At 45.0% G+C, this 17,280-nt stretch overlaps 1 protein-coding gene across 8 annotated transcripts in view; it reads left to right on the forward strand.

Annotated features, from left to right (window-relative positions):
* The window catches only part of LRRC20 (leucine rich repeat containing 20), a 71,478-nt gene that overhangs the window by 21,251 nt on the left and 32,947 nt on the right, over window positions 1–17,280 (forward strand). For all 8 annotated transcript variants that reach the window (XM_086381564.1, XM_086381571.1, XM_086381569.1 and 5 more), the window contains one exon: window positions 15,378–15,527. In XM_086381564.1, the coding sequence (XP_086237690.1) occupies window positions 15,378–15,527 (150 nt within the window). The remainder of the gene's footprint in view (window positions 1–15,377; window positions 15,528–17,280) is intronic.

Raw genomic sequence — 17,280 nt, forward strand, 5'->3', positions numbered from 1 at the left:
CCTTTGTTGGCAAAGTAACGTCTCTACTTTTTAATATAGTTTTCTCTATACCAGCCTCCTGAATGAGAGTCTGCTGCCACCGAGGGCCTCTGATTTGAGTGCCTCACATCATCCCATGTGTTTTTCTGCTAAACTGAGCTCTCTCAGGGTAGACTGCCTGGGGTCACATTGCGGCTTTTCTGTTTAGCCCCTGTTTCTACAATGATGTCTGGAGGAGGAAATGACAACCCACTCCAGTATTCTTGCCTGGAGAATCCCATGGACAGAGCATCCTGACAGGTTACAGTCCATGGGGTTACAAAGAGTCGGACACAACTGGGCGACTAACACACACTCTACAATGATGAAATGAGAATGAACTTAATACTTAATACATGGGGTTGTTGTGAAGATTAAAGTGGACAAATTGTGTCACCTATTTAAAGTCTCAAGCATATAGGTGTGCCACATAAGGGTAAGCTATTATTATATTACTTTTGGTTTTTTTTTTTTTTTGGCCATACCATGAGGCATGTGGAATCTTAGTTCCCTGACCAGGGTTTGTACCCGTGCCTCCTGCAATGGAAGTGTGGAGTCTTAACCACTGGACCACCAGGGAAATCCCTATGTTACCTTTTTTAGGACTGTCTTCTGACCGTGGTAGGAGAGAGGGTGGTGTGGTGTACTGATGTGATGTAATGTTGTGGAAAGACCATGGCTTTTGGAGTTGGGTTTCTTGGTTCAAATCCCAGCTCTCTACTCATGGGCCTGGGTGACTTGAACCTCAGATCCCCCTGTTATAGTACATGTTCCAGCATGTTCTAAGGCACGGACAATTCTGGAACACTTAGCTGCAGCTTGCAGCCTCTCCTCTTTGACAGGAGCACTGGCCAAAAGTCTTTGTTCAGTAGACTCATAGAATCACAGAATCTCCAGCCTGGTTGAGAGTCCCCAGATCCCATGGTCTAAACCCTCATTTACAGAAGAGAAAACAAGGCCCCTGGAGAAACCTTTTCCATGAGACCCCACGGCTAATAGCAGGGGGCGCTGGGACGAGAATGTGGGCCTCCTGAGCCCAGCCCAGCTGCTTCTACACCAGAGGTCACCTGTGCCTCTGTCAGAATCAGAAACATGAACAAGCAAGAGAGAAGGATGAAGAGACAGTGGCTCTGTCTTGAAATCCCCCAATCTGATGAGAAATGGGAGGCACCCAGGGCAAAATAATGTTCCCCATGTGAGCAAACTCAAAGCCCCTGCACAGGCAGAGACCAGGCAGCCCTTAGTGATTGTGAGTTGCTTTCGTTGTCACCTTCATCACCATCCATCAGGGCCAGGAAACAACAGCTGGGGGCAGCCCAGTCTCTCTAAGCCAGGGTGATTCTCAAACTCAAGTTGGAGAGCTTGTTAAAACACAGATGGGTCTTCCCGGTGTGGCTCAGTGGTAAAGAATCCGCCTACCAATGCAGGAGACATAGGTTTGATCCCCTATCTGGGAAGATCCCACATGGCGCCGAGCAGCTAAGCTCTTGCCCTGCACCTGTTAAGCCCATGCTCTAGAGCCTGGGAACCATAACTACTGTGCACCGCAATTACTGAAGCCTGTCCTCTGCCACAAGAGAAGCCACCTCAATGAGAAGCTGGCACACTGCAAGGGGAGAGTAGCCCCCACTTGTCGCAACTATAGTAAAGACCCAGCACAACCAAAAATAAAGAAAATAAAAAAACCGCCAGTAGGTGATCAGTGATAATAATAATAGTAAATAAACATCTTAAAACACACACAAACACAGATGGCCAGGCCCTGCCCCGAGAGCTTCTGATTCTGTAGGTCTGGAATGGGGACTGAGAATGTGTATTCACAATGGATTCTGGGGAGATGCTGTGGTCTAGGGGCCCCACTTTGAGAACCACTGCATTGGACTAGTCCTTGCTACTGAGAGTGGTCCTTGGACCTGCCTGGTAGAAATACAGGATCTCAGGTCCCAACACAGACCTCACCATCAGAAGCCTTATCCTAATAGAAACCCTGGGTAATCTGTCAGCACAGTGAAGTTTGAGAGATAATGGTGTAGTGCAGAGTTCTCTACCCTGGCTGTGTGTTAGGATCACCAGGGGAGCTTGAGAACCCCTGATTCCCAAGCCCCAGCTCACACTGTTTAAGTTAAAATCTCTGCGAGTGTGACTAAGATATCAAGAGTCTGTAAAGCTCCCCTGGTGACTGGCTCAGTGTGTCGCCAAGTCTGACAACTACCAGCTAGATTTCACAATGGCAGCCGTGAGGGGTCTCAGAGTTGATCAGCTCCAACCTCAGCATGTACCTGAGATGCACACCAAGGGCATAAGAACCAAAGGGTCTTGTCTGAGGTCCCAGAGCCAACTGAGTGACACATCCAGGCACTGGATAATTCTTTCACCAGCTCTTTCAACTCTAAGCCTCCTTAATATAGCTCCATGGTAACTGTAATATACCAATGTCCATAGCAATCCATTGTAAATCTTGTAAGATCTGTCTGCTCATTGGAGCTCAAAATCTCTTGTTTCTGAGCAGCTGACCATCCTAAGTGACAGTTACATATCCTGGGGAGGCTGTGTACATAGCGGTGTACTAGCTCAGGGCCGGCTATGCCACGTACTAACCAAGGCCACAGGCGTGTGTCTCAGATTCTTCTTCTGAAAACAGAGATGGTGATAATAATTCCTATCTCATGGAGCTGTTGTGAGGATTGAGTTAATATGGGACATGGGGCAGGGGAAGGGGAGAGTGGGACCAATTGGGAGATTGGGACTGACATGTATGCCCTACTGTGTGTAAAATAGCGAGTGGGAAGCTGCTGCATAGCACAGGGTGCTCATCATCAGTGCTCTGGGATGACCTAGATGGGTAGGATGGGGCTGGGGAGGGAGGCCCAAGAGGCAGGGGATACATGTATACATATAGCTGATTCAAATCATTGTACAACAGAGACTAACAACTTTATAAAGCAATTATACTCCAAAAAAAAAAAAAAAAAAAGTAAAATGAGATGAAATACTGAAAAAAAAAATGAGTAGATAGAAACAACCGTCTCCCCCAGATAGTTAATATAATACCACTTAACCATAAAAGAGGATGAAATTTTTCCATTTGCAACATGGATAGTCTTGGAGAGTATTATGCTTTGTGAAATAAGTCAGAGAAAGACATGGCTTTTGTATGATACTGCTTATATGTGGAATCAAAAAAAAAATCAATAAAATAAACTAATGAATATATGGGCTTCCCTGATAGCTCAGTTGGTAGAGAATCCGCCTGCAGTGCAGGAGACCCCAGTTCAATTCCTGGATTGGGAAGATCCGCTGGAGAAGGAATAGGCTACCCACTCCAGTATTCTTGGGCTTCTCTTGTGGCTCAGAGAGTAAAGAATCCGCCTGCAATGCCAGAGACCTGGGTTCAATCCCTGGGTTGGGACGATCCCCTGGAGAAGGGAAAGGCTACCCACTCCAGTATTCTGGCATGGAGAATTCCATGGACCGTATAGTCTGGGGTCGCAGAGTCAGGCACGACTGAGTGACTTTCACTTTCTTTTTTTCAATGAATATAACACCACCAAATAAACCAGACTGACAGATACAGAGAACAAACTAGTGGTTACCAGTGGAGAATGGGAAGCTGGGAAGGAAAAGATAGGGGTAGTGAATTAAGAGGTGCAAACTACTCTGGATGAAATAAATAAGCTACAAGGATGTATTGTATAGCACAGGGAATATAGCCAATACTTTATAAATACAGATAGAATATAACCTTTAAAAATTGTGAATCATTATATTATGCACTTGAAACATAAAATATTGTACATCAACTAAAACTCAATAAAAAATAAAAAAATTTAAAGGACAGTGCTAAGTGGCTTGCATGTAGGAAGCCCTTTATGAATGTTAATTATTGTTTAATTAACTGGGTGACCTTGAATAAGTCATGCAACCTTGAAGAATCCAGTCTTTAACTTCTCCATGACTCAGTTTCTTCCTCTGTTAATGGGAGTAAGTATAGAACTGACCTTACAGAGTACTTGTGAGGAGTAGATGAGATTGTAGGTCTGAGGCCCTGAGAAGTTATACAGCTGGTGCCAGTGAGTGGTGGCTGTGGTCATGTGTTACAGACTGAAAGCCTGCACAGGAGTCAGTTCTGGCTTTGGCAGGGTCTGAGCTGGGCCAGTCCTGACTCTGAAGGGAGCAGTGAAAACCATGGGGATTGAGGTTTCTGGCTGTTTTGTCTGGAGAAAAGCTTATCATGTCCTTCATCCTCATGTATATAACGCATTATCACTTGGGGGCAGATAGCTACATGTAATCCAAGAAGGCAGAAGGACGCTAGGTAGTGGCAGGGTAATAGTTACCATACAGTTCGTGAAAGAAGTCTCTAACAGTTAAAGCCATTCTGTGAAAGGGAGGTGAGTGCCCCATCATCAGAGGCATTCAAGAAGAACTCTGTGGAGACAGTAAGAGAAATTCAGTTCTGAGTTGGAAGCCTGCGTTACTCAGTATTTCCCAAGTTTGCTTATTGGTAACAGTCACCTAGGAATACTTGTTAAAAAACAAATTCCTTGCTGCCATTCTAGACCCACTGAGACAGAATCTCAAGGGTAGGTTTCTAGGACCCACCTCTCCAAATGGGAAGTTTGGAAAACATGGGTTAAAATGACCTTCAACCTTCTAATCCTGAAAAAAAGATGCTAGGAAAAAAGACTTTGTGAAAAGAGGTATTTTGTGAAAAAAAGATATCCTGGGTGGGACTGGTCACACTGGTGGCGGTTTTCCTTCTACAGCCTGGGGAGTCTTGTTTCTGGATCGGGCAGGAGCCCATGCACCTGCCAGCCTGAGTCCCTGACACTTCCTCCTCAGGCCCTGTGACTTGGTTACCCTCTCTGCTCCCACCACGGGGTCCTGTCACCAGGCCCACCTCTCAGCAGGGACTGAGCTGGGTCAGTTCTGAGTTTCTAAGGAACAATACCAGCTTGACTCCGCCCTCCTGATTTCCCACACAGTGTTCTGTGTACTGCTAGGATTTTGCTTGTTTTGCCCAGCAGTTACTTCATTAGAATTTACAGGATAACCTTTAATGAAGGACCCACGCATTTTGAGTTAAAAAGGTTCTTTATTAACACAAAATGCTATCCTAATTAGAGATTTGGAGACATGCAGTTTGACTTTCTTCCAGGGATAGTTACAATTATGAGGCTAATTATGCCTTGTGTCTATTACAGTGCCTCCTGCCTAAAGGTCTCTGTTCTCCACTGTGGTTCAGGTATCAGTGACAAGGGTTCTGAGAACAGGCATACTTGCATCCGGCTGCCATTCAGCTGTTGATGGAGGACCCCATTGTTAGTATTCCCAAGCCCCTGATGGTGTCTGTGGGATTGTATGCACCACTAAGTAGCCTGAAATGCTTTCGAGACAAACCTTCCTATCTCCTGAGCTCTAGGAAGTTACAGGAGGAGGCGGGGCTCAAAGGTCGAGCTCCAGAGGAATGAAGGTCTTTGCTCACGCTGGGTTACCTTCCCTGCTCCTCTCTAATTCTGGTAATCTCTCATCTGTCAGCGTGCAGCTGAATTTAGGGTGACCAGTTGTCATCTGCAATTAAGGAGGGGTCCACCAGGCTGTCAGGCTTTCGGTACTAAAACTGGCGACATCCTGGGCAAACTAAGACAAGTTGATCACCTTGCAGGAATCTTTGCTTTCCAGGTCTTTGTACTCTACATCATCTCCCTGAAATGACCTTAAACAATTCACCTATCGCCACAGACCTCATTTTCCACCTGTGAGGGTAACTTAGGGTTGTTATGGGAATGTAAGGCATTAGTACGTAAAAAGGGCCTACTACTGTGCCTGGCATATAGTTAATACAAGTAGCTCTGCTTGTTTTCTTTTGGTTGAATGAGACCTTGGAGATCACCCGGCCTCCATCTGGTTCGGGAGTCCTCTCGGTGGTAACCCTGCCTGATCTCCCCATGATGTTGCACTCACTTCCTCACCTGGAGCCTTTTCCTTATGGCTGCTGAGCTAGCCCCCATCCTGCCAGCTCTGAGCACTCATAGAGAATGGGACTCTTGGTGACCTCCTGTGCCTCCTGGAGGACAACTCGCCTGTCTCCAGCCTGGCACTTCTTTTCCCTGGTCCTCCTCCCTTAGTGGGACTTGGCCCCCAGCTGTATCCTGGTGGTGTTTTCTGGAAGTCATGCTGTATGCCCCTGTGAACACTGAACTTGACTCAACCCAGGGCTTGTCTCTACCTCACACAGGCATAGTAGGTATAAAGGGTGCCCATCCTCTGAATTAGACCTGGAGAAGAAGTTCCTGAGGACAGAAGGCTCATGAAGAAGGCTGCGAGGCCTCTATCCCTGGATTGTGGGTGCTAAGTGGGAAAGTCCTACAGGAGTTTGTAGCCAAGGCCCTGGTTTCCCACTGAGCTGTTCAGCAGGGACTCCCCTTTCTCTGGCCTAGAACCAGACACCTGGGCACACTCTTGACTCAGCAGGGCAGGATAGCAAAATGGTTAGGACCCCTGGCTGCCTGATCAAGCCGCATCCAAATCTTACACTAATTTTAGCTGAATGACCTTGGGCAAGTAATTGTATTTTCCTCATGTGTACAGAGAGGATAGGTCTGCCAGCTTAGCTTATATGAAATAGTGAGTGCTACTATTTATGGTTAATATCCCCACCCCCAGGGAATGGACATGAGGTGTTTTGCACCTTCTGTACAGATGGCAAGGTGACCACGCAAGGCTGTGACTTGCTCCCACATATCTGGGTACCTGGATCTCCATACTCTTGTCCCAGTGACCATGGAGAGCTGTGCCCGAGATCACAGGCTTCTGCTCCCCACAGGGGAGGGGACTTCATGGGCCGTGTTAGTGGCTGGTCACATGGCCTGGAGAGGGTGTTTGCATCACATCCCAGCAGGGCTCTTTGCAGGTATTCTTGGGGGCCTTTACCATTAAAGGCAACCGGACTGTTCTAAGTAGGAGCATCATGGTGTACCCTCCTCCCTGTGCACCAAAGGATGGAGAGAAACAGACAGAGTCCCCAAGAACAAAATAATCACAGGGAAGCCACAGGGCACACTGCGGAGTGGTGCCTGGCACACAGGACGGCCTGGATAGCTGTTTGCAGAGGATAAATGAAGCAGCAGGTGTGGATGCACCCAGGCCCTCGGCACCCCTCAGGGGCCAGGCCATATGCTTCTGTGACTATTCGTGGGCAAGTGAAGCTGCAGAGGCCACGTGTTGCTTGCGCTGGGGAATGGGAGAGTAGGGTGGTGTGCGGTGGGATGTCATGTGGACAGCCCAGGTGGGAGGAACGAGGCTATGGGTTGGGCGTTTCATCTTCTTGGGAAGACAGCTGCTTTGAGCATTCTTGGGAATAAGTTGAGAGGCTTTGTGGCTTTTCTGCCTTCATTGAGAACATTTTCTGTCCCCACTTAGGAGAGCAGGGTGTCGTGTATGTTTCTTTGAGTAGTACTCAAGTCCTGAAAGCTCCATCTTATAACTTCTACTTCAGTCCAGGACAAAGAGCTACTGTCTTTTTTTCATGGGTCTGCCTTCTCTGTTTCTTGGATTTTAAAGAGCTGGCTGGCTTCAGTTTATCCTTGAATATGCCAGGTTATTTTTTCCAAAAAAAGTTATTTTTATGATGCATTTATTTTTCAATTTTAAAGGTAGAGTATCACTGTATATACTGAAAATATTTTTATGCAAATAGTGGTACTTATTTTATATGAAATAAACAGCAGGACTATAAATAGTAATAAATTGCTCTAATCCTTTATAATAACTATTTAACATTCTGCTTAGATTTTCTTTCTGTCTTCTTTCCCAGGCATGTATACTTTTGCACATACTTGAAATTACTGTGTGCGCATAATTTTTATATTCTGTTTTTAAAAAAACACCTAAATGCTGTAATATGAACTATTAAATAAGAAAACCAATGCACAGATGTAGGTTGATAATATTATTTAGGGAGCTCTACTAACACCTGGAGAGGGTGTGAGGCATGTGGAATGCCAGAACTCCAAGTAGAAAAACAGCCAGAGATCCAAGCAAGATATTCCATCAAGGAAATAAAAATGGTTAATTTATCATAAAAGGTAAACAGTCTCCTTATGACAGCAAAGGATATAATTTCCACTGATTATATTAGCAAAGATTTTTTGATGGTCCTCTTATTTGTTGGCCAGGATATATGTAAATTGATGTAAATATTCTGGGAAGAAGTTTGACAGCATATATCAGGGGCTATATATTTGTTTACTAATTATATTTTCTCGCTGGTGAATGTCTACCATCTGGTGGGTTAATTTTTTAAATTGAATTATATTGAGTATTTAAAATAATCAAGATAACAACTTATTCTATTTATAGATCCTTTTCCACAATCTGTTGCTTGCCTTATCTTCTTTTAAGCATCCAGGTGTGTTATATTTTTTTATCGTTAGGTTTGTTAATCTGTTTCTTTGTAGTCTTTATTGCTCCTATGTTGAAAAAGTCATCCTCAATTAAGGGGCTGTATAAATGTTAAAGTCTGTTTACTTCTGATATTTTGGTTTGATTTTTAAAAATATTTAAAATGTAATTCTGTCTAGAGTTCTATTTTCTTAGGTTAAGAGTCTCTTTCTCTCTCTTATTTTCCCAGAATTATTCATTGGCTATGCTGACATCAGTTATTAACCCTTTTCTTCCCTAATTTATTTGTGAGGCCTCATTTAGCACTTATTAAATTATGAAAGAGATCAAATTGCCAACATCCACTAGATCATCGAAAAAGCAAGAGAGTTCCAGAAAAACATCTATTTCTGCTTTATTGACTATGCCAAAGTCTTTGACTGTGTAGATCACAATAAACTGTGGAAAATTCTGAAAGAGATGGGAATACCAGACCACCTGACCTGCCTCTTGAGAAATCTGTATGCATGTCAGGAAGCGACAGTTAGAACTAGACATAGATCAACAGACTGATTCCAAATCAGGAAAGGAGTATGTCAAGGCTGTATATTGTCACCCTGCTTATTTAACTTATACGCAGAGTACATCATGAGAAACACTGGGCTGGAGGAAGCAGAAGCTGGAATCAAGACTGCTGGGAGAAATATCAATAACTTCAGATATGCAGATGACACCACCCTTATGGCAGAAAGTGAAGAAGAACTAAAGAGCCTCTTGATGAAAGTGAAAGAGGAGAGTGAAAAAGTTGGCTTAAAGCTCAACATTCAGAAAATTAAGATCATGGCATCTGGCCCCATCACTTCATGGCAAATAGATGGGGAAACAGTGGCTGACTTTTTTAGGGGGCTCCAAAATCACTGCAGATGGTGACTGCAGCCATGAAATTAAAAGACGCATACTCCTTGGAAGGAAAATTATGCCCAAACTAGACAGCATATTCAAAAGCAGAGACATTACTTTGCCAACAAAGGTCTGTCTAGTCAAGGCTATGGTTTTTCCAGTGGTCATGTATGGATGCGAGAGTTGGACTATAAAGAAAGCTGAGCCCTGAAGAACTGATGCTTTTGAACTGTGGTGCTGGAGAAGACTCTTGAGAGTCCCTTGGACTGCAAGGAGGTCCAACCAGTCCATCCTAAAGGAGATCAGTCCTGAGTGTTCATTGGAAGGACTGATGCTGAAGCTGAAACTCCAATACTTTGCCAAACTGATTCGAAGAGCCGACTCATTTGAAAAGACCCTGATGCTGGGAAAGATTGAGGGCAGGAGGAGAAGGGGATGACAGAGGATGAGATGGCTGGATGGCATCACTGACTCCATGGACATGAGTTTGGGTAAACTCTGGGAGTTGGTGATGGACAGGGAGGCCTGGCGTGCTGTTGTCCATGGGGTCGCAAGAGTCAGACACGACTGAGCAACTGAACTAAACTGAACTGAAATTAGGGGCTGTATTTTCTGGCCTGTAGGTTTTCTTTATATGATCTTTTTTCCTATTACCCTCTGTTTTAATCCCTGCAGCCTTATAAAATTGATTATCTCCCTACTTTTTCTCTTTTAGAGAGTTTTGCTTGCTTATTCCCTAGTTGAGATTTAAAACCATTTCATCAAGTTAAAAAAAAAAAAAAACTTTTGGGTATTTGAGTCAGAATTGCATTAAACAACCTATAATTTAACTTCTTAAAAAAATCACCATTATTACAGTATTTTGACTTGTTGTCAATGAATGTTATATATCTTCAATGTACAAACCTATTTTTAAAAATATATTTGTGAACTTTCCTACTTTTCTTAATATTGGTCAAATGTATTTTCCATTATGATTAGCTCTATATTTTGTTTTATTATTTAAAACTTTTTTATTTTTCTGTATTTTTGAGCTCTATATTTTATATTACATTTCTGTTTGGAATAGGATCCTTGAAACTATATTTACTGTAGGCATTTAGGGATATTATTGAACTTTGCATGTTTAGTTTGATTAGCCATTTTGCTGAGATCTTTTTAATTTGTGTACCTTGTCAGATGACTGCTTTGTTGAGGTTATGCAGTCATGTCATATACACATAATCATCATTTTATCTGTTTCTGATGTTTATGCTTTCTATTTCTTTGGCCAGAATGTCTATGACCATATTTAGGGATACTGATGATGGAAGGCATCTTTATTTTGCTCTTTGTTTTAAAGGGAAAGCTTCTGACACTTTCCTTGTTGTTCTCAGCAGGTCTGAGATCCATTGATTTTATCCACAGGGGCTGTTATGATTTATAACTACAAGAAACCTTTCTAGACCTTTGAGCATCTGGCACAAAGTACTAGGGGGCTCATTGTTTGGAAAGGTTTGCTTTTTCTAGAATCCTCAACTTGCCCCAAAGTTTGAGCCTGCAGGGCTGATCCAGTCCTCAATCTCTTTTTACTGAAAGTCTGACCTCTGGCATTCATTCCTCCCCGTAAGACTTTGCAGTCTGTTCTGCAAACCCCATCTCACTAATCTAAGAACAGGTTCCTGACATTGGACAGCAGCCAGGCTAGGGTCACCTAGCATAGCCCTGGACCAGAGGAAACAGTAAAGACACTTTTTAAATTTTTTTTTATTGAGCCTCGGGGCTTGCGGGATCTTAGTTCCTTGACCAGTGATTGAACCTGGGCCCCCTGCAGTGGAAGTGCAGAGTCCCAACCACTGGACCACCAGGGGAGTCCCTAAAGACACTTAATGGGATGTTCTACCTCTCTGGTTCCTCGGTCTTTTGGGTTTTTGCCCTTACCCCCATTCGTCCCCTTTCTTTTCTCAGACCAGCTCAGTGAGGTCACCAGTAACTCTGTCCTGCCCATTGAGCCTGGCCCATCTCTGCTGGTAATGTTCTCTGGGGGTCTTCCTACTCCACTGGGAAAGTAAGTTAATACAGTACCGGGTGAAGAGGTCTCTTTCACACCATATAAGACTCAAGGACTGGAGCTTAGGGTTGTCAGGGAAGGCTTTGTGGAGGAGGTGACATTGGAGCTGCTATTAGAGTCAGAGTAGACATTCTGTGAGGCAGGTAAGGGTGAAGGGCTTCAGTTTTTATTATTTCTATCAGATATGCAGATAACACCACCCTTATGGCAGAAAGTGAAGAGGAACTAAAAAGCCTCTTGATGAAAGTGAAAGAGGAGAGTGGAAATGTTGGCTTAAAGCTCAGCATTCAGAAAACTAAGATCATGGCATCTGGTCCCATCACTTCATGGCAAATAGATAGGGAAACAGTAGAAACAGTATCAGACTTTATTTTGGGGCTCCAAAATCACTGCAGATGGTGATTGCAGCCCTGAAATTAAAAGATGCTTACTCCTTGGAAGGAAAGTTATGACCAACCTAGATAGCATATTGAAAAGCAGAGACATTACTTTGCCAACAAAAGTCTGTCTACTTTGCCAACAAAAGTCTGTCTAGATGGTTTTTCCAGTGGTCATGTATGGCTGTGAGAGTTGGACTGTGAAGAAAGCTGAGCGCCGAAGAATTGATGCTTTTGAACTGTGGTGTTGGGGAAGACTCTTGAGAGGCCTTTGGACAGTAAGGAGATCCAACCAGTCCATCCTAAAGGAGATCAGTCCTGGGTGTTCATTGGAAGGACTGATGCTGAAGCTGAAACTCCAGTACTTTGGCCACCTCATGCAAAGAGTTGACTCATTGGAAAAGACCCTGATGCTGAGAAGGATTGGGGGCGGGAGGAGAAGGGGACGACAGAGGATGAGATGGCGGATGGCATCACCGACTCAATAGACATGAGTTTGGGTGGACTCCCGGAGTTGGTGATGGACAGGGAGGCCTGGGGTGCTGCGATTCATGGGGTTGCAGGGAGTCGGACACAACTGAGCAACTGAACTGAACTGAACTAAATAGACTTTGCATTATTGCTGCTGTTTAAAATAGGATCTTTTCTTTCTTCTTTCCTCCTTCCCTCCCTCCCTTTCTTCCTTTCTCCCTGTCTTCTCCTCTTTAGCATACTTTAAAATATGAATTAAAAAAAATTTATTGGAGTATAGTTGATTTATGATGTTGTGTTAGTTTCTGCTGTACTGCAAAGTGAGTCAGTTATGTATGAACATATATCCACTCTTTTTCAGATTCTTTCCCCATATAAGCCCTTACAGAGTACTGAGTAGAATTCTCTATGCTATTCAGTAGGTCCTTATTAATTATATGTTTTACATATAGTAGTGTGTATATGTCAATCCCAATCTCAATTTATCCCTCTTCTCCACGCCCCTCACCCCATGGCCATAAGATTGTTTTCTACATCTGTGACTCTATTTCTGTTTTGTAAATACGTTTAGTTGTACCGTTTTTTAAAATTCCACATATAAGTGATATCATACTCATATAACTGAGAAAGATTTGTTCTCTGTCTGACTTTCTTCACAGAATAAGATCTTTAAAAGCTGTTTTTTATTGTTGGCATATAGGAATGTTATTGAATTTTGTGTATTAATTTTGGAACAAGCTTCAAAGGCTTAGAGTCCTGGGGAAGTCTGGCCTCTTGAGGGAAAAGACCACAGTGTGCTGAGGGATGGATCAGTGCTGTCTGAGTCAGTGAGTGCTCCTGGCACTGGGGGCAATCACCAGTAATGCGGGGCTCCAGAAAGACTTCTAGAAGAGGTGGGACCTGGCCTTGAAGCATGGAGCAGTGTGGGTAGGATGTGAAGGGGAGGGCAAAGTAGAAGGTGAGTAGGGAAACACTTGTAGTAGCCCCACTATTTGTCTGCTAGGCACTTGGTTAGTATATTGAGTACTGTATTAAAATGTCATTTTATTTATTTTTGGCTGTGCTGGGTCTTCACTGCTCCAAAGGCTTTTCTCTAGTTGCGATGAGTGGGGTCTACTCTCCAGCTGCAGTGCACAGGCCTCTTTGTGGTGCGTCTCTTGTTGCTGAGCACGGGCTCCAGGGTGCACCAGCTTCAGTAGTTGTGGCATGTGGGCTCAGCAGTTACAGCTCCCAGGCCCTAGAGTACAGTCTTGAGTTGTGGGGCACGGGCTTAGTTGCTCTGTGGCAGGTGGGATCTTCTCAGGTCAGGGATGGAACTTGTGTCTCCTGCTTTGGCAGGTGAATTCTTTACCACTGAGCCACCAGGAAAGCCCCACTGAGTACTTTCAATGATATTTACTTTTCCTGACAGCCTTACTAGGTAGACAATGATGCCCCCATTTTAAAGATGGGAAAACTGAGACTCAGCAAAGGTAAGTGACTTAGATGAGCTGGACAGCTAATTTCCGAGCCTCCATACTGTCAATGTCTCTCTGCTGCCGTATATATGAAACAGCTTTATTGAGATATAATTCACATACCATATAGTCCATCCGTTTAAGGTATACAGTTCAGTGGTTTGAGTATATTCAGTGTGCAACTATCACCGCATTCAATTGTAGAACATACCCCTGCAAAGAAACCCCTCACCCCTCAGTACCCCCAGCCCTGGGTAACCAATAATCTACATCCCGTCTTTACATTTGCCTGTTCTGGACCTTTCATGTAAATGGCCTTATACAGCATATTGTCCTTGGTGATTGGCTTCTTTGACTTACCACTGTGTTTTTAAGGCCCATCTATGGCTTAATGGTAAAGAATCCTCCCCCCAACCAGGAGATGCGGGTTCGACCCCTGGATCAGGAATATCCCTGGAGAAGGAAATGGCAACCCACTCTAGTATTCTTGCCTGGGAAATCCCATGGACAGAGGAGCCTGGTGAGCTACAGTCCCTGGGGTCGCAAAGAGTCAGATATGATTTAGCGACTAAACAACAACAGTATATATTGGTATTTTATTCCTTTCTGTTGCCAAACAAAATGAAAGTGAAAGTGAAGTCGCTCAGTCATGTCTGACTCTTTGTGACCCCGTAGACTGTAGCCTACCATAGCCTACAGGCTTCTCCATCCATGGGATTTCCCAGGCAAGAGTACTAGAGTGGGTTGCCATTTCCTTCTCCAGGGGATCTTCCCAACCCAGGGATCAAACCCGGGTCTCCCGCTTTGCTGGCAGACGCTTTACCCTCTGAGCCACCAGGGAAGCCCGCCAAACACAATGAATATACCACATTTTATCTGTTCATCTGTGGATGGACACATGAGTTGTTTCCATTTTTTGGCTATTATGAATAATGCGAGGATCAGATAGTTAGATAGTATCACTGTCTCAATGGACATGAGTTTGAGCACACTGTTAGTGAAGGACAGGCGAGCCTGGTGTGATGCAGTCCCTGGGGTCACAAAGAGTCAGACATGATTTAGCAACTGGACAACAACAACACGAGTAATGCTGCTGTGAATATGTGTACTGTTTTGTGTGGACACATGGTTTCATCTTTCCCAGATATACACCCAGGAGTGGAATTGCTGGGTCATGTGCTAACTAGGTTTAACCATTCAAAGAACTACCAGACTATTCTTCAGAGAGGCTTCCCTGCTGCCTCTTGGACAGACCTATTTTCAGAGTGACAGGACAGGGAAGAAGGTCAAACCACAAAGTCTGTGTGAATTGCCTCTTTTCACAGAAGTAGACTGTTATAAAGCACTCTTAAGACTGTGACTTCACTGTCGAGTCTGATGATCCCGGAGGGACATGTGGGTCCTGCAGGGCCTCAGGCACACGGCCATGTGGCCTGGTCATCGGTGTGCTGGCAGAGCTCTGCCTTCTGCATTCTGGCTAGCAGGCTGTGCTATTAGAGAACATGCTAGAATCAGCCCTAAGCTTAGGGCGCTAGATGGGGACAAGTGTGGTGAATGGTAATGAAGGCTCTTGGAGGAAAGAGGAGAAGGTCGTGAGCCTGGCACAGGGAAGGTGGGGGAGAAGGGAAGCAGTAGGAGAGACAGGGTCAGGGTCTTTGGGGTTGGGGGCAAGTCTGTGGTCAACTGTGGCTGCTAACTCTGGTCTTTGTCCTTTGACTGCAGACCTGGCCGAGTGCAAGCTGGTTTCCTTCCCCGTTGGCATCTACAAGGTCCTGCGAAATGTCACTGACCAGATTCACCTCATCACGCTGGCCAACAACGAGCTCAAGGCCCTCACCAGCAAGTTCATGACCACATTCTGTCAGCTCCGAGGTAGGCCGGGAGGGCATTCCGGCTCTTACCGTGAAGGCTCCGACCCTCTCTGGGAACTGTCACCAGAGCTGGTCCCCTGGTCAGCTGGTCTCAGGAAACAGTTCCCAAGGAGGGCCTTTAAGGGTGGACCCGTGTCCTCCCTGCAGCCTGGATATCTCCCCTACCTCTAGCTGGCTGTGAATCAGATTGACTCATGGTTAAGGCTGTGGGTCCTGGAGTGATTCTTTTGTTTTGAATAGACCAGCAGGGTATTTGGGGTCTTGCAGCTCTGGAGTAGTTTTTTCTCCGTAGACTTGTTAACAAGCCCCCTTCTGCACCCTGCCAATCTAGCACTGTTTTCCCATGTTGCTTTTTCAGTTCAGGAGTGACATGTCAGGGATGTTGTTTTCTCTGCTGTGCACACGCAGAGCAAGTGGACTTGGGTGCTTGGCAGAGAGATGAGCAGGAGGCTGACAGGCGGGCGTTATGATGCATATGAAATTTCTCCTCCGGATGGAGGAGCAGAATGCAGTGGCCACTGCGTGTCCACTCCCTGCTCCTTCATCCTTCTGCGGGAGTTCACTGCTGCTCAGCCCAGTGACCTGTGGGGTGGAGCTGCAGCCTGGGGGCTTGGTGTGTGTTTGTGAAATGGTGGGGTGGGAGAGAGAATTGGGAAGGGCACAGAAGAGGTGATTCCTGCCTTCTGGAATTCTCTATCTGTTAGGGGCATGAAAGGGGTCTTAGAGTCTGTTTAGAGAAACCAGTATGTAAAATGCTGCTGATGGAATCTGAGGGACCTGAACAGCCTATTTCCTGCAGCTTCCCTTAGGAGATGTGGACTCTGGTGGAGCCCAGAGAGGAGAGGGAAGCATGAATTGGCAAACCTGGGCCAGAGACAGAAAGCAGCTTGGACAGTGGCTCGGGAGAAAGCTACAGGCAGGACCTGGGCTGGGTGCAGACACAAGGGCCGGGAGGAGGGATTGATCTGTGTGGTCGTTTCTGACTGAAGCTCACAAAGCTCATTGCATTTGTGTTTAAAATATTAAAGTGCTTATGATGGGGGGTGAGTCAAGGAATCCCAGGGCAAGACATGTTTCCCCAGGAGCATCTGTGGATGGTTTTCACCAGGACCATTTTACCATCCTTCCTTTTCTGGTGGCTGCTTCTTTACACAGGTGAGATGGGTCCTTCCAGCCAGGGGGGCCCTTGGACCAGCAACTGTCAGCCTGGCTGAAATTAGAATTGATTTGCCTCGGCTTTACCCCAAGACCCACTGAATCAGAATGTCTGGGTGTGGGTCTGGGTAGAGGCACCTGTTAAAACCTAAATCAATCGTTCTAAAGTGCAGGCAGCCAAAATTGAGACCATAGTTTAGACCAACGCAAATGCCAAACTGAACTGAACTGAAATGCCAAAGAGACTAGCATGTAAGTTATGAGTGACTCAGATTGGTAATGATAAGAAGGAGTGGTGGGTACTGTGGCCAACTGGTACCTGCCCTGCTCAGCTTCTGCCAGACGTGCCACGGGAGTGTTCTTTTTTTCCTTCTTCTATTTTTTGGCCACATCAGGCAGCATGTGGGAACTTAGCTCCCCAACTGGGGATCAAACCTGTGCCTCCTGCAGTGAAAGTGTGGGGTCTTAACCTCTGGACCATCAGGAAAGTCCCTGGGATTGTTCTGATTATTTTATTCAATTGAAGCTAGAAAGATGGATCTTTATGTGAAATTTATCCATTTTTACTTTAACGTAAAAACATTTTGCAAGTTAGACTT

Source organism: Bos grunniens, chromosome 28, assembly GCF_055505025.1.
Source record: "Bos grunniens cultivar Pamir isolate PY7600 chromosome 28, Bosgru_T2T1.0, whole genome shotgun sequence".
Lineage (NCBI taxonomy): Eukaryota > Metazoa > Chordata > Mammalia > Artiodactyla > Bovidae > Bos > Bos grunniens.